General features: G+C 41.4%; 1 protein-coding gene across 7 annotated transcripts; it reads left to right on the forward strand.

Annotated features, from left to right (window-relative positions):
* Positions 1-395: 395 nt before the first annotated feature.
* Positions 396-15,927, forward strand: eps8a (epidermal growth factor receptor pathway substrate 8a). 7 transcript variants are annotated; one of them, XM_057323790.1, is made up of 25 exons: positions 396-550; positions 5,539-5,641; positions 6,212-6,262; positions 6,605-6,666; positions 7,852-7,919; positions 7,992-8,153; positions 8,264-8,413; positions 8,503-8,585; positions 8,668-8,804; positions 8,882-8,955; positions 9,066-9,192; positions 9,660-9,748; positions 9,833-9,907; positions 10,000-10,148; positions 10,232-10,385; positions 10,469-10,602; positions 11,023-11,134; positions 11,243-11,383; positions 11,472-11,507; positions 11,932-11,955; positions 12,767-13,007; positions 13,094-13,277; positions 13,368-13,500; positions 14,783-14,864; positions 14,943-15,927. In XM_057323790.1, the coding sequence occupies exons 3-25, from the start codon at positions 6,237-6,239 to the stop codon at positions 15,008-15,010; spliced, it is 2,511 nt and encodes an 836-aa protein (XP_057179773.1). In that variant the 5' UTR covers positions 396-550; positions 5,539-5,641; positions 6,212-6,236; the 3' UTR covers positions 15,011-15,927. The 7 variants fall into 7 exon arrangements, with proteins under 7 accessions (XP_057179773.1, XP_057179777.1, XP_057179774.1 ...); XM_057323794.1 differs by having other exon boundaries at positions 10,469-10,503; XM_057323791.1 differs by having other exon boundaries at positions 10,472-10,602.
* Positions 15,928-17,828: the final 1,901 nt, after the last annotated feature.

Below are 17,828 nucleotides of genomic sequence, written 5' to 3' on the forward strand. Positions count from 1 at the left end.
AATAAATCTTTTGTTCTGCTCTGTTTGAACTAACCAAATAATACATAACTTTCAGCAGGAGCAGCCTGTGGGTTTCGAATGGAAATAACCGGATGAAAATGGTTTCATATTACTAGTTGGTGTAGTGAAAGACAAACACATGCCTCCGATCTCAAGTGTGTGTTTCAACTTTAGTGACTGATGGTTAATTTACTTGTCTGGCGAGTCAAAATAAAAATAACTGTAATCTGGCCGTACGCTTGCAATGACGATTGATTATTAAATATTAACAATTTAACAGCAGTGATATATAACGATTAAAACGAGGTTCTTGTCGCGCTGCGCAGCTGTGGCTCATTTCAACTGCACGTTCACCTGCGCCGCGCGCTCAAGGTGCGATGACGCGTATGCGCGCGTGGAGGCGCTGGCGGGTTTGCGCGCGAGTGTCGTTGAGGCGGAGATAAACTCACACGAGCTGCAGTTGATTTACGGATTAAACGGAGAAACTCACTGACAGTCACTGGAATATCTGCGTTTCTGTCATGCGGTAACACGAAGAAACGCGAAGCAGGTGAGCGTGTCCACACACACACACACACACACACACATGCACGCACAGTGTGTACGCTTCTGTCAGTCAGGTTATTTTTCAGTCCGCGTGCTGCCGGTCCCCGTGAAAACAAACAACACGTCAGTCATGTTTATGTGTTTGTTATCGTGTTTATTTTGGTGTAAGGGTTGGACATGTTTGTCATGTTTGTGTGCTGTTGGCTGTTTTAACTGCAGCGCGCGTTAAATATCTCACTGGTTGCCATGGCATAGGGCGTCACGCGCAGGTACCAGCACGCTCTCGTTTGAAGCTTCTCAGTTCTCTGTTAAGATTAGGTTGGCGATCAGACTGTATCAGTATATACATTAACATCCCAGCTGAGATCAGACTGTGTCAGTATATACATTAACATCAGTGCTATGATCAGACTGTGTCAGTATACACATTAACATCACAGCTGAGATCAGACTGTATCAGTATATACATTAACATCACAGCTGAGATCAGACTGTATCAGTATATACATTAACGTCAGTGCTAAGATCAGACAGTATCAGGATATACATTAACATCACAGTTGAGGTCAGACTGTATCAGCAAATACATTAACATCACAGCTGAGATCAGACTGTATCAGCAAATACATTAACATCTCAGCTGAGATCAGACTGTATCAGCAAATACATTAACATCACAGCTGAGATCAGACTGTATCAGCAAATACATTAACATCTCAGCTGAGATCAGACTGTATCAGTTAATACATTAACATCACAGCTGAGATCATCAGACTGTATCAGTATACACATTAACATCACCTCTGTGTGTATATTTAGATGAAAGATTATTGAAGGTGATTTATGTTTTATGTAAGTGTCTGATCTCTTACTCATGTTGAATGCTGAGTATCACTGCTGTGTTCTGTGTAAGGTTAGGTGAGTTAATGGTTAACAGCTTTAATAGGGACGTCTCAAGTGTGTGTTTTCAGTAATGAGTGTTATGAACTTTACAGGTCCCAGTGCTGTCAGGTTAAATGTGGAGCTGTGTGTTACATAATCACTTCATGTTTCCATTCATTTCATTTACGTCTTTTATTGATATTATTTCATCTGTCAGGAGTTTAATGCTTTCACACACAGACTATATTAGCTCTGTGGACATTTGATCATTTATAGCACAAACATCTTTCTGTCAGTAAACACTTTCTGTGTCTGATCTCGGGTCAGTAGCGTCTGAGTACAGAGGTTAAAAACACAAGGGCACATCTGCGTCTGAGAATTTCTCATTTGGGAGCCGAGAATTCATGTGAAATCTTTGTTTTGTCTCTAGGCCCACAGCTGTTCTCCTCCAGGATTTCTGCATGTTCTCAGTCGTGGTCGTGTTGTGTTGTTGTTCTGCTGTGAGCACATGTGTTTGTTGTGTTTTGATGATGCACACTGGATCTGTCAGTGTAAAGCGAGAGAATATCAACAGTCACAGTGATTTTTCAGGAGTCACCGGAGCGTTTGACACGTTCATGTGTGCTGCTAAGATCTCTGGGTAATCACTTGAGAGTGGCAGGGTTGTCTCTTGGGGATATCTGCTGTGTTTTGAAGGAAGCTGTGTCAAGTGATTAGTTGGATTTTCTTATCACACTGAAGAGAATATCTTCACGGATGTGTTGAGATCATTCACAGAGAGCACGGAGAGCACGTCTGCTTAAATGTTCTTTCATTCAGCGTGTTTCCCTCGTCTTATCTACAAAGTCATAATGTCGTTTATTGTTTTCTATTCATAGCACAGCTGCTCTTGAGCACAATAACTTCTGCTCCTTTTACTTCCTGTATGCATCAGCCAATCAGAGTGAAGCGTCCGGGTTTACCTTGACAGCGTGTTCAAATGAATGTCACACTGAGGTTGAAGCATTTATTTAATGTAATGTGCTTGATGTTGTGTCTGTCTTCTGCTGTACGATCATAAAATCATATCAAGTGAAGTGAAACACACATGATGGAGATTGTACAGTGAAATGAGAAATGAATGAGTCCGATATCAGATCACACTGATGGTGTGTGTGTGTTTATAATGACACAGACAGTGTGTTTGTCTACAGTGTAGATGCAGTGTCTGACGCACATGTCTGATTGTGATTGTTGTCATGGGGTTGAGTGTGTTATATAATGTTTTTGAGGTCTGACCTCAGGCTGTGGGTGTGGTCAGATCAGGTTCCTGAAAGTCACACAGGTCAAAATGGTTCTCCTTCCACCTGCTCTTATTTCGCTCTCATCAGACATCTGTGTGCGCGTGTGTTTGTTCGTGTGTGTGTGTGTTCCTCAAAATCTCTCTTGATAAATTCAGATGAATGGCTTTATATTTTGTTGAGATGTATCAATATTATTGATATCGTGTTATCGCAATAGCAAAATTGTCTCAATATTATCGTGGTCAGATGACTGTATGAAACGATAGGTCTTCCGGGCCTAACATAAACAAAGTTAGAAAAAATAATAGATGTTACCTTTGGGAAGTCTGATCTGTCTGATGCAATTATTTTATTTTATAAAAGGGATTTTTAGGTCATTTGACCCATCTATAACTCTCATCTCTAAGCAACAGTTATGATAAGAGGTTAAAGAAAAGAGGATGCTGATGGCACATTTCCAAGTCATCATTTGTCATCTTAAATATTGCAATAAATATCATACAGTGAGATTTTGATATTGTTACATCCCTAATATTTGGCCATAATTACAGATTCTCCATCGAACACCACAATTACAGAAACTCCTGTAGAGGTGGATGTTCTTTGTTAAATTCTTGTCATTTACAGAACCTTTTTTATTGTGTGTGTGTGTGTGTGTGTGTGTGTGTGTGTGTGTGTGTGTGTGTGTGTGAGGCTTTTCATTAAAAAGAGCTTTAGCTGCAGCTGGTGTGGTCAGGGTGAGGTGTGTTGTGTTGTGTGTGTTGTGTTTGCTCTGTTGAAGTCTGTTCTGCTCGTGTTCACACTGACAGCTAAAATACTCTGTGGAAGATGTTTTAATGTATAATTATAAGAACGGTTGGACCAATAAGATTTCAAAGTGGGCGGGGCTAACCGCCGGGCAGAGCTCAGCAGAATGTTCTGTGTTTGTTATGGTGAGGTCTCTGCCGGTTCAAGTGGAAACTCAGATTAAAGGAATGATTCACTTACAGAAGAATGAAAACTTTGTCATCATGTACTCGCCCTCACGCCACTTCAGACCTGTATGACGTTTTCTTCTGTAGAATACAAAGAGAGAGAGAACTGAATGAATATCTGCTTGGGTGGATTCAGTTCAATAGCAGAACATCATTAATGACTTTAACACTTTATAAAGAAGCTGTCACCATCAAAAATCAGTCTGTTGTTTAAGGGATTTCTCAGGTCAAACCTGGCGTCTGTCGTGCCAGCTCGTGATGTGAAAGTGAGCAGCCCTAAAGATATTTGTACACCGGTACGTTATTCTGACATGTGCTAATAAACATTAACACGAGCTCTTCTGAATCTTTGTGATGACAACATCATAGTCAGATACGTGTCACTGGATTTCTGAAAAACCTTTAACTCTACCCACAATCCTCTCTCTCTGTCCCTCTTTTATAATCACTGTAAAGGATTCCTGAACTGTCCAGAAAGTTTGCTGGTTACCATGGTAACGTCTCATGTGGTCGGGGTCTCGCACTGTCAACTGTAGTTTTCGGAGGAAAAGACTTCAGAAAATAAGAAACATTTTATTTGTAGTTAGTTAGTAAATATGTCAAGTGTGTTCTTTCATGTCTTTGTTTTGATAATAATTGACTATATAGATGGTCAGTAGTTGTGGTGTGTTTAGACTGTGAGAGGATGGAGGGGAAACAGGAAGTAGATTAGCGTGGTGTTTGAGCTCAGGGTTTGTTTGGTAGATGTCTTAACTACACCATCTGCTGGCAGAGAGCGTCTTCTTCCATTCACACCCGCTCACATGTGATGACTACAGATTTATTCATAATATAATTTCATATATGACATATAGAGCGGGACATTGACACTCTCACGTGACCTCCCTGCTGTTTGTCATGTTATAATAACAATACGTCTTTGATAAAAATGATTTTATTTCTCCTTTAAATGAATACTTGTTTGTGCATCATGATGACTGAGTGTTCTGACATGAAGATACGATCAGTGTTACCACTGCACATCCAGAGAGTCAGACAGATCTGAGAGTGTACAGTATGTATTGTTCATATAGACGTGTGGTCTCATGAGCAGATTGTAATTGAACTCTGAACAGAAGAAAGTTTCCACTGAGCAGACGACATGAGCATTTGAAGCACTTGCTGTCTAGAGTGTTTAAAGGGTTTTCAGAGGTCATTCACCTTTCACCTGTGTGCGTGCGTGCGTGCGTGCGTGCGTGCGTGCGTGAGAGAGAGAGAGAGAGAGAGAGAGAGAATAAAGCTCTTAATAATCTGTTTAATAGGATAATCAGCAGGACACATAGCATTCTGTGTGGCTGAAGACACACAACACAACATCATGATGTTTAATATTGTTTAATTCTAAACATTATATAATATTTTAAATTTGTATAGTTGTATAATTCTAAACACCTGTATAAAGTCACACATTTACTGTTAGTCAGTATGAGGAGATATTAGTTCAACTTAACACTGGTTTAATATTAACCTGCAGCGCACGCACACACACACACACACACACACACACACACACACACACACACACACACACCACACACACACACAGCACACAACACGCGCACACACACGCACAAACACACACTCACACACACACACACACACACACACACACACACACACACACACGCGCACACACACACACGCACACACACACACACTCACACTGTTACTCATTCACATTCTTTTTAGATCATTCAATTCAAGTCTTTGTCATGGTGGAAAGTTTTCTGCCATCCCAGCATTCTTTGCATTGGATAATCACAGACCTGTGTGAGTTTGTAAATCTGTGTGTGTGTGTTTAAATCCTCTTAAAGATTCCACAGCCAGCGAGAGAGAGAGAGAGAGAGAGCGAGAAAGAGGGAGAGAGAGAGAAATTCTGACATGTGCGTCACATTCATACTGCTGCTGTAACAACAGGTATTACAACTACACAACATCTGTGTGTGTGCGCGTGCGTGTGTGTGTATACTTGTTTATGAGTGTGTAGTTCTGTTCAGGATTAAGACAGGTATCAGGTGATTGGTGACTGTATCAGTGTGTAGTTGTGTATGTGTATACTTGTGTATGAGGTGATTGTTGACTGTATTTGTGTGTTTTTGTGTAGATAATGTGATTCATACAGTAGCAGGAGTGCAGATGTAAGTGTATCAGAGTTTATATCTGCTGTATACACAATGCAGTTGTTTATTTTATTTTGTGTTGTGTTTTGTTTGATGTTATGAATGTGATCAGACACACACACACACACACACACACAATAATGTTTGATTGACAGCTCGTTGTTACCCATGATTCCTGGCTGTGGTGTATAATTAGCCGTGATTTAGTTAATTCCCTTTAATGTCACACACATTTAGAAGCACAGAGGGATGGTTACTGTGGAGACCTGGACTATTATTGGATGTTCTGCTCCTCATTTCTCCTCACATGGCTGACCTCAGATGAGAGTATGTTCACATGTTTTATTGTGTTTTTGTTGTGTTACAGCTGTGTGTACATCTACACTCCAGACATGAACGACGGCCCGTCACCGATGAAGTAAGACATTCTGACAACACAACACACATTTCTGTACACATTTCTGTGTGTGTGTGTGTGTGTGCGTGTGTGTGTGTGCATGCATGTGTATGTTCATGCTCCGGCTGCGATTCAACCTTTAGTCAAACACATTCATTATTCATTTGTCTCACAATTAGTGTGACTTAACACAATATCACAGATCAAGTGTCTACCTCACAAACACACACACGCACACACACACACACACGCACATGAACACACGCACACACACACACGCACAGAGAGCTCTTCACAGTGATTATGAATATACTGACAGTGCTTGAGAAAGTGTGTATTAACAGTCTGTGTGTTGTGTGTTAGTGGACACAGGTCAGTGTCACCACATGTTCCTGTCAAGAGAACGAGTGCTAAAGCTTTGTATGGTGAGTGTTTCACTCTGGTCCTTTCTCACAGCACTGCTCTGATGTGTGTTATCTCTACACTGCGCATTATCTTCATCACGTTACATTTACATTTAGTCATTCAGCAGACGCTTTTATCCAAAGCGACTTACAAATGAGGTAAACAATGGAAGCAACTGGAACAACATAGGACAACAAAAAGCATATGTGCAGTAAAACTGGTCTCATATAGCCTACTACAGTACGCAAAGCTAAGTTTTTTTTTTCATCAAACACAATGCTGTTATCACACACACACCTCGACCAGAACCTCAATACACCATGACAACACACACGCAAACACAGCTGTACTATAACACAGTGTTGTCATATTTAAACACAACAAACAGTGTTAACCAAACATTAAAATTCTACCATCATTTACTCACCCTCAGATTGTTTCAAACCTGTATAAAATTCTTTCTGTTAAACACAAAGAAAGATATTTCGAAGAATGTTAGCAGCTTTCAGTTTTGAGACATCATTGACTACCAAAGTAGAATTCTGATGAACACATAATGAAATATTTTGAAAAATTTAGAAAGACAAACTGTTCTGGGGGACCTTTGACTACTGTTTGAGACTAATTTCTCCTATGGTAGTGGATGATGTTCCAAAACTGAAAATTGCTAATATTCTTCCAAATATCTTTCTTTGTGTTTAACAGAACAAAGTAATTTATATAGGTATGAAAGTACATGACGGTGAGTAAATGATGACAGGATTTTTTGGGGTGAACTAGCCCTTTAATACATATTTGTGTCACACTGATAAGAGTGATTTATTAAACAAGTATAATTAGAGAATTAATTTCAGTTTCATTCTGTTGAGTTTAGGATAAATGTGAGATAGGTGTGTGTGTGTCAGTGTACATCATGATTATTGCTCTCTTCCACACATCACTCTCAGGAACAGATGGAGTATATTTCCTGCACACATCTGCCAAACACAAAAAGAAAGGTAGAACCTAATGGACACACAAGTGTGCGTGTGTATGTTTGCTGTGTGTTTCTTCCTTACACATTCCAGTGTTCTGTATTAAACACAATGAAAAGTTCTGCAGATTTGGTCTGGATTCCTGCGTGATGAATGATGTCATGAGAGTGATGTGTGCGTGATGTGTGTGTTGTCTTACATCTGATGGCTGGTGATGTGATGTTTCCTCAGAGCAAAGGAAAAACTACACCAAAACCAGTATAAACGGTCTGACGGAAACATCTCGCTACCATGTAGAGGTGAGACGAACTGCTTCTCAGAGTGACATGTGTTTGAGACGATCTTGTAATCCTCATCCGTCTCTCATTCAGCATCTCACCACGTTTGTGATGGATCGTAAAGAGGCCATGTTGACCATCGAGGACGGGATCAGAAAACTGCGTTTGTTAGACGCTAAAGGGAAGGTGTGGACTCAAGACATTATCCTACAGGTGGATGAGAAATCTGTCAGTCTCATCGATTCAGACACCAAGGTAAAACAGAATCAAATCAGACACACACTGTGAGGTCATGTGATTTCTTCAGTGTGAATGTGTGCAGGGTCTTCTAGTTATTTGTGGTTTTGTGTTTTGTTTTATTTCAGAACGAGCTGGAGAACTTTCCTCTCAGTATAGTTCAACACTGTCAGGCTGTCACAAACTCTTGTAACTATGACTCCATCCTGGCGCTGGTGTGTAAAGAATCCGGTCAGGGCAAACCGGACCTGCACCTCTTCCAGTGTGATGACATCAAGGTGCTTCAGACGTCTCACAACACAGCGTATACTGTCATCACATCATTCATTTACAGTACGTGAGTGTTCATGTGTTTTCCCTCCATCAGGCCAATTTAATCCACGCAGACATCGAGAGTGCTGTCACCGATCACAAGGGCGGAAAAGTGAAGAAAAGACCCGAGGCTCTCAGGTAACACTGTCACTGAGCCGCTGGGTACATGATGATGCTGTTGCCATGGTAACGCAGCATCCGCATCTCTGTTTTGTGTCAGAATGATCCTGAAGAGCGACGGCACCATCCCTCCGCCCCCGGGAGGCCCCGCCCCAGAGCCTCCAGCGGCTGTCACTCAACCGGACAGCAAGAGTCGAGTGGCCAACTGGTCTGCATGGACCAATGATCAGCAAACCTGTGAGTGATGTCATGGCCACTTCAGTCTGACACTGTGATGAACTCCAGCACTGATCTCTGTGTGTGTGTGTCTTCAGATGATAAACAGAAACTTTACACAGAGATGGACGGACCTCCAGAGATGAGCCCAGCGCGAATCGACAGAGATGTGGTGTGTGTTCACACAATTACATGCGTTCTGTGTTTACGTCCTGTCTGTCAGCCAATGAGACAAGCCCGTTATTGTTCACTACTGATACAACATATCTGTTTGTGTTACAGCAAATCCTCAATCACATTCTGGATGACATCGAACACTTTGTCAATAAACTGCAGAAAGCTGCAGAGGCCTTTAATGAACTCGGCAAACGCAAGAAATCCAAGAAGAGTAAAAAGAAAACACCTGGAGGTCAGACCACATGTGCACGTGTGTGTGCACGTGTGCGTGCGTGAGTGAGTGAGAGTGTGTGTGTGTGTGTGTGTGTGAGAGTGTGTGTTCATGTTTGTATATCCCGGTGGGGACCTAAACCTGAATACACACCAACACATGGGGACTCGTGTCACCTTGGGGACCAAAATTGAGGTCCTCATGGGCAAAAAAAGCTTATAAATTGTACAGAACGATATTTTTTTAAAATCTAAAAATGCAAAAAGTGTTCTATGATCTTTAGGTTTAGGGATAGGGTTAGGGATAGGCGATAGAATATACAGTTTGTACAGTATAAAAACATTACGCCTATGGACTGTCCCCACGGGGATAGTCAACCAAAGCCTGTGTGTGTGTGTGTGAGTGTGTGTGAGTGTGAGTGTGTGTGTGTACTGATGATGTCACTGGAAGTGTGTCGATGATGTCACTGATGTGTGTGTTTTGTACAGAGGGAGTGTTGACTCTGAGATCTAAACCTCCGTCTCAGGATGAGTTTGTCGACTGTTTGCAGAAGTTCAAACACGCCTTTAACCTGCTGGTGAGGAAACACATTGTGTTTGTGTAATGTCGTGTGTCTGGAGAAGATCTTTGAAAATAAGATGAACTTGTTTGTTTGTTGCAGGGAAAGTTAAAGCAGCTCATTCAGAATCCCAGCGCTGTGGATCTGCTTCACTTTCTCTTCAATCCTCTCAGACTGGTACACGTGATGATGATCAGACGTGTAGTTTTGTCTCAGGGTTTTGAAATGTGATTTGTCACTGGTTAGATCGTGTTGTTTGTTTGTGTCAGGTGATTCAGACGTCCGGAGGTGTTGATCTGGCTAAAAGTGTGATTGTCCCTCTGCTCACCAAAGAAGCCATAGACTTTTTACACTCCTCAGGTTCAGAGGATGAGAGACACCTGTGGGTCACGCTGGGAGACGGATGGACCAAGTGCAGGTGCTGGAGAGATGAGATGATCAGACGCATGAAGCGAGAGAGAGAAAAACTCTGAACAGTCTGTCTGCCTTTGTGTGTGTCAGGTTAGAGTGGCCCAAGGATTATCCCTTCCCTCATCACACGCTGCGTTTCAGAGACGGCTGGGAGCCGCCCGTGTTGGTGTCTCGTGAACAGGAAGTGGCTCAGCTGGCTGAGGCGTTGATTCAGACGGAAGTTCAGAGACCAGCGGCCCTCACTGTGAGCTGAACCTCTACACACACAAACAAACAAACACAATCACTCGTGACATTCTAAACGGATCTTGTGTTGTGTTGTGACAGCAGTCAGCGCTTCCGGATTTCTCCAGCGCAGATGGGTATGACATCAGAAACACTTCATACAAGCGTTTGCAGCTGCTGGAGCCAGACAGAGCCGTGGAGGCTTTTAAGCAGGCGGTCAGCCGTCAAGTGGATAGGTACACCCGATCGGGTGCAGATGAGCCCAGGGCTCTGGAGAACCGTCTCATCTTCTCATTTGATTCTCATGTTCTGATCTGTGGGGTTCTGGGTGTTTTCTCTTGATTCAGATCACGTCTACTCTGTTTAATCTGCTCTAGATGATCAGTCCTTCAGCTTCTTCAGGGTTCTGTTTCTCTTGTGATGTTTGAGACGGTCCTCCACAGCTGCAGCGCTCAATAACAGCATCGATCTGACCTCATACTACATCATCACTAGATTTAGAACGTCAAGAAAACATGTGTGTGTTTAAGCAGTAAATGTGTGTGTTGAAGGCTCTAGCGATTCATTGTCATCATTTATTTGACATGTAATGTTTGAACAAAATCCCTTGACAGTCCTGATCATTTCATTCTGACATCATTTTGTCTTCTCTTCAGGAACTTCGATGATCATGGCCGAATGCAAACAAGAAACTTTGCCAAATCCAAATATGACTTTGTGGCCAGAAACAGCACAGAACTGTCTGTGATGAAAGATGAAGTGCTGGAGGTAAATGTCATGAGTCATGTGATTGATTGACTGTCAGGTGCTGGATGTAAATGTGATATCACGTGATCGATTGACAGTGATGCAATGAATGATGTGATTGGTCGTCAGGTGCTGGATGACAGGAAGCAGTGGTGGAAGGTGAGGAACGGTGCGGGCGCTACAGGATACGTGCCAAACAACATTCTGGACATGAGCAGAGCGGTGGAGACAACGGGCCGCGGGGAGCCCATCTACAGTCACACCATACAGGTGATCTGACCTCTCCATCACTCATGTCACCTGTTCTTCATCTCATCTGTGTTTGTCACATCATTTATTCTGTTTGTTCATCTTAAAGCTAATGATGCCAAAGAAGGAATTTGAGTTGTTTAAGGTAAACGTGTGTGTGTGTGCGTGTGTGTGTGCGTGTGTGTGCGTTCATGTTTGTATATCCCGGTGGGGACCTAAACCTGAATACACACCAACACATGGGGACTCGTGTCACCGTGGGGACCAAAATTGAGGTCCCCAGGGGTAAAACAGCTAATAAATTGTACAGAACAATATTTTTTACAAATCTAAAAATGCAAAAAGTGTTCTATGATCTTTAGGTTTAGGGATAGGGTTAGGGATAGGGGATAGAATATACAGTTTGTACAGTGTAAAAACATTACGCCTATGGACTGTCCCCACGGGGATAGTCAACCAAAGCCTGTGCGTGTGTGTGTGTGTGTGTGTGTGTGTGTGTGTGTGCATTTATTAATTTATTTAGATTTATTCATTGTAAATTTCATTTTACTCTTGATTTCTCTCTCAAGCAATTACTGGGCGAGTTAAATGAGGTAAATTGATTGATGTGAATGAAAGTGTGCTGTCTCAAATATTTATAGAATACAGTTATTTTCACTCGTGTAATTTTGATCATGTATGTTTCATGTGTGTGAATCGATATAATATCGCAAATGTGTACATCGCAATATGCATATTGCAATATTTTGCAATAACTGAATTATTTAAAAAAATCAAAAAGTTTCGTATAGACCACTTTGGATGACATAAACAACGCTGATCCAAAGCTGGTCCAAAAGAACGTCCTGTTTCAGTTTTTTAACACTACACAATGGTTGAGCAAAATGCAACAAACAGAACATTTCTAACGTCTTACATCTTGTGAAGTGGTCTATAAGTTTTAGGTTGATAGCAGATAGCAGAGAGACTGTGTGTGATGTGTGAAAGATGATCAATAATCTGAAATAATGTAAAATATGTATGTTGGTTATATAATTTTCATTTTTTAAATATATATTTTACAAACTTGAACCATTATTCTATCACACATCGCATTAATTAGCAAATTATTGTATATCACATTTTTTGTTAATATTGTGCAGTCCTATTGGTTATATATATTTTTTCAATATTTTTAAAAACGATTTAAATTGATTTTAAAAAAGAAATATTGCATAGCCGAAAATCACATTATTTAGCATGCTATCCCATATGGCTTTTATTTTTATATTGCACAGCCCTAGTGTGAATGATGATGATGATGATGAAGATGAAGGTTAGAGAACAGTCTGGAGTAGTGAGTGGTAAAGTGTCTTGATGAAATCCAGCTGTCATGTGATGTCATGTTGTTGTGATCTTCAACAGAAACAGAGATCAGACTATGTGCCCAAACCAGCGGTCACACCCGTCCTCCCCACCCCGACACCACCCCCTCCTCCTGCCCTGGGAAAGATCCCCACTCCCCCTCTGCCTCCCACATCTGCCCCAGTGGCTTCTGAACGTCAGGACCCTTCACCTGCTGACATCATTGATCAGAACAACAGCGGTGAGAGCGAAAGCGTCACCATGAGAGACAGTCAGAGAGAGAGACCGCCACCTGCTAACCGTACGCACACACATATATGAATGCTGTCTGTCTGTCTGTCTGTCTGTCTCTGACTGTCTGTCTGTCTGTGTGTGTCTCTCTCTCAGGCCGTAAGTCAAACATGGAAGAGGTTCAGGACGAGCTGATGCACAGACTGACGTTGGGTCGCAGCGCTCAGAAGAAGTTTCAGACTCCCGCTCGCTCCACCAGTGTTCTGTCTGTAAACATCTCCTATGACTCTACGCCTGAGGAGGTGACGGCCTGGCTTCAGCTCAAGGGCTTCAGTGCTGTGTGAGTCCAAACCCCCCCTCCCCGCCGTGAACATGACATCATCATCATGACTGCAGAGATTGACAGCGTCTGTGTGTTTGATTTCTCCAGGACCATCAACAGTCTAGGTGTTCTGACCGGAGCTCAACTCTTCTCTCTGAATAAAGACGAGCTGAAGACGGTGTGTCCTGATGACGGCGCTCGAGTTTACAGTCAGATCACCATTCAGAAAGCTGCTCTTGAGGTCAGTTCTTCATTGTTCTTGTAAACCCTCGTGTCACATGGGTTCACGTCACTCTGATGTCTGGTGGCGAGTGCCTCTGCTGTTGTCTGGTGTTTGTTTGATATCTGCAGGTTTACTTCTGACTCTCTTCACCACCTGAACATTAAATCAGCGTCTCTTGAAAGGTATTTTAGGTAGTTTAGTAGTGAAGCGTCTGCTTTCTGTTGGTCGGGTTTTTGACAGATGTAAATAACAGCTGATCTGAATAGAAATGTGTGATGGTTTAATGCTCCTTCAGCTGTCAGTTGAAGTTATTTTTATTTTTTTGTTGTGAAATAAGTGATATATTTAATCTGACTGACAGAGATTTGTCTGAACTAAGTATGAGAATAGATGCAGAACGCCCCTCACAAACCTCAGAGTCCCCCAACATCCCCATACAAAGCAAAGAGCATTCTAGCTGGAGTAAAATCTTAACACTGAGCATCAAACGCACACAGCACCTCTGTAATCATTCCTAAAACCAGCTCAAAATCCTTAAACTGTGTAAACTACGGGAGTATCTATGAAATCTGTCAAGTCTAACTGCCCAAAATCTGCAGACAGCTACAGAATTCAGTAACTGTTGTCATCAGAGTTGTGTAGTGATGCTGCTGTTCAGATGACCAGCAGAATAAAAACCTTTATGTTGATCTCAATCTCTCTTTAGATTTTCATTCATTCATTCATTCTGCTCTCTCTCTCTCTCTCTCTCTCTATCACGCAGCGGTTATTTTGAGGTATTGTTCTTTTCATCATTACTTTTTGTCTTTACTGCTCATTACTTTTCAATGTTGTTTAATGTAACTACTTTATCTTCACAATGTCTCTTTGCTTTGTAAACATCAAGGGCTCCGTGTTGTAATATGCGTGTAGTTTTGTTAAAGAGTCAGCAGATGGCACCATTGATCCATAAAGCTGATATTAAATTAGTTCAAATGATTGGCAGTCTGTTAACTCTGAAGGATTTGACAGATGTTCATGAGTTCCGAAGAAAGACCTCTGTGTTATAAATGTAACATTTGTCATTTTGGTTTGGTTATCATCTACTGCTTAACTGTACTGTCTATGATTCACATCCCATCACAGATGACAAACATGAACACAGATGTCACTCATCTTAACATATAACCTCATCACTTTCAGTTCAGCTGTATTTGTGAGGAAACAAGCTTGAACGGTATAAGAGTATTGTAATGAGTACATGAGAACACTAGTGATACTCTCGGACCCTCATCACATCTCTCTCTCTCTCTCTCTGTAGAGGAGCTCGGGGTCGGAGCTGCAGGAGGTCATGAGGCGACGTCAGGAGAAGCTGGCAGTGGGCACAGCAGCGAGTGATTCTGGTGTGGAGTCCTTCGATGAGGGCAGCAACCACTGACTCCGCCCCCCCACTCACATCTGTCACCTTTGACCTTTTGCAGGACGCGGTGGAGCGCGCTCAGTTTGCGGCCATAATGCGGCGGCGTCAAGAACTCCTGGACCCGTCTGATAACGGAACCGGCTCTGACGTGGATGAACACGCTTGATACAGGAGAAGAATGTTGTGCAGATGACACGCAGCAGTAGTTTAGTGCCATGATGTTCTGCTCTCTGTACTGAATGTCCACAGACTCGTCATCTTCAGACATATCTCTGTTCACACGTGTGCTGGTTTAGAAAGAAAAACATCCAGTGGAGAAGAACATAACACACCAGTAGTCATCAGAAACCGACAAACATTGTGAATATCACAACAACACAAACTGGTAAATATTGACTGTTTGATCACATTACACATGCACGTGATTGGCTGGATTTTGGACCAATAGATTATTGCTGGTTTATATTGATAGACAGTAACTTTGGCCAGAATATTTATCAACTGCTTGATATGTACATCGAGATTTATGGGTAAGAACGTTTATCAAACTGTAGATTTTTTATTTACTAGCAAAAAATCTTATTTATGTACATGATTTTGTACTTGATTGTTATGCCAAATGACAAGCTTTATACATTTCACTATTGAAAAGAAAAGCAGAAAGGCAGCCGGTCAGTTTGAGTAGATTGTGATTCTGTAAATCTTCTCATCTGTTTGTGTCGTAAGGCTTCACTTCCAAATGAAACGTTAAAGAAGTCTTTAATTTGAGGTTTGACAGATTTTGGGCCAATATCACAGCAGTTTTTGTCTTCCTGTATCTGCCGAGCTTTTCTCTTTAACCTGTTAAAGTGATGTGATGTCATGTTCCTGTTGGTCATGTGATTATGGGCGTCTCTCACTGACCAAACCTTCATAAACATTAACAACTGACTTCATTTATTTGTCAGGAGCAGGACTGAAGTTTGGCCAAATATTTCTCTGAGCTCACTGTTTGAGAACAAACTGTAAATATGAAGTGTGTATGCAGAATAAATGGATGCACCTGATGTTTGTGTGAGTGTTGTGTGAATTGACATCATCTCCACATCTCAGATCAGTCTGTCTGCAGATTGTTGTGATATCTGTTGAAGCTCCGCGGTGGAAATCTAAACCAACATTAATGAAGATGCTCATGTCAGTAAGACACCACCTTCAGTCAATTGAGCGGAGTGGAGCAATTCAGTCAGCGGCTCCCCGCAGTTCAATGGTCTCGGACTCGGTGGCTCAGTAGGTTGAGCAATGAGATTCACAGACAGATGGTTGCTGGTTCAAGCCCAGCTGAGAGAGACTGAAGAAGACCTGAAGCTGATGGAGGAAGGTGAGTGGCGGTTGAAGTGAAGTGGAGCTGTGATGGATGAAGAAGGAGGACAGAGGAAAAACACTAACCGCTGAGAAAGGAAATAACTTAATCTCAGTGGGCCAAATGTTTGTTTAAATACTAAGTCAACATTGTCGTTTTCTTCAGTAGAATTGCTGCTAGTTATTGTCTCCGAGGTCCGGGGGGGGGGCAGCCCGGATGTTTCCCCCCCACTCTCTGACCACTCAGTCCAGCCTTGTCTCTCTCTTTCGATTGTCCAGCCTTGTCTCGCGCTCTCTCTGATCCTTCACCATCACACCTCAGTGTCCAGACCGGGATTTGAACCGGGATCCTCCACACCAGGAGGATGAGCTCATACCACTGAGCCACTGGCACTTCCACATCTCAGTGTGTTTTCGGTCATGCCTTGTCATCATTCACACTCACAACCTCAAGACACTAAAGCAAACATGAGGCTTGAACCAGGATTCTCCAGACAAGCAGCTGACGCTCTTACCACTGAGCCACTGGAGCTTCCACATGTAAACGTAAACTGCTTTTTTTGGAGGTTTATTATGTTTCAATAACTTATAAATGAATTTATTTCTGTTGTTTGTCCTTGATGAGACTTGAACCAGGATTCTCCAGACAAGCAGCTGACGCTCTTACCACTGAGCCACTGGAGGTTCTGAAGCAATGTCCACCTTTTTTTTTGGACATTTGTCTTTGACAAATACTTATATATATATATATATACACACACATACATACATACATACATACATATATATATACACACACATACATACATACATATATATATATATATATATATATATATACACACACATACATATACATATACATGCATATATATATATATATACAGTATATTGTAACTTTAAAGGGTTTAAACAGTTGATTGAATACTTATATATTTATACTTATAAAGTGATGAAATTTTAAACAGTATTTCTCACTGTGTCTACACATGAAGACACAAACAACACTGAAACATTCAATAGTTTTTGGGGGGTTGTCTCAATAATCAACCAAAAGATTGACATGAAATCTATAAAAGGAACATTTCACATCTCATGTGTTCAAATGTTTTCTTGATTTCTTCAGGATAATTGTCATTTATTCATGCTGAGGTTTGTTTATGAGCTGATGTTCACAGATATTAAACTCTCTTCAGCTCTCTAATATAATCTTATGAAAGACACACAACAGTATCTTATTATGAGCTGAATTTGAGTTTATTAGATTTATTTGAATTCATTACAACTTTGAGTTCTTTATTGTGTACAAGAGTCAGTAAACAGAGAAAGCAGAAGTTTTTATCAAACGAGAGACTTTATTCATGATCTGACATTAAATATGTAACGGCCTCAAAACAATCACATCATAGAGACATAGGCTCTCTCTCTCTCCCTCTCTGTTACATGACCCATCTTATGCATGTCACATGCAGTGTTGGGTGTAACTAGTTACTAAGTAATTAGTTACTGTAATTTAATTACTTTCCCATTGAAAACGTAAAGTAAGGGATTACTGTTATTTTTTTCTGTAATTTAATTACAGTTACTTCTGATGTAATTAAACTAAATA

The sequence above is a fragment of the Triplophysa rosa genome, linkage group LG24 (assembly GCF_024868665.1).
Source record: "Triplophysa rosa linkage group LG24, Trosa_1v2, whole genome shotgun sequence".
NCBI classification, from domain to species: domain Eukaryota; kingdom Metazoa; phylum Chordata; class Actinopteri; order Cypriniformes; family Nemacheilidae; genus Triplophysa; species Triplophysa rosa.

Bases quoted from the DNA above. Each gene is read 5' to 3' on its own strand.
- eps8a (XM_057323790.1), top strand. From the start codon at position 6,237: ATGAACGACGGCCCGTCACCGATGAA. The intron at 9,908-9,999 runs GTACACGTGATG...TGTTTGTGTCAG, and splicing joins TCTTCAATCCTCTCAGACTG to GTGATTCAGACGTCCGGAGG. The intron at 11,956-12,766 runs GTAAATTGATTG...GATCTTCAACAG, and splicing joins TACTGGGCGAGTTAAATGAG to AAACAGAGATCAGACTATGT.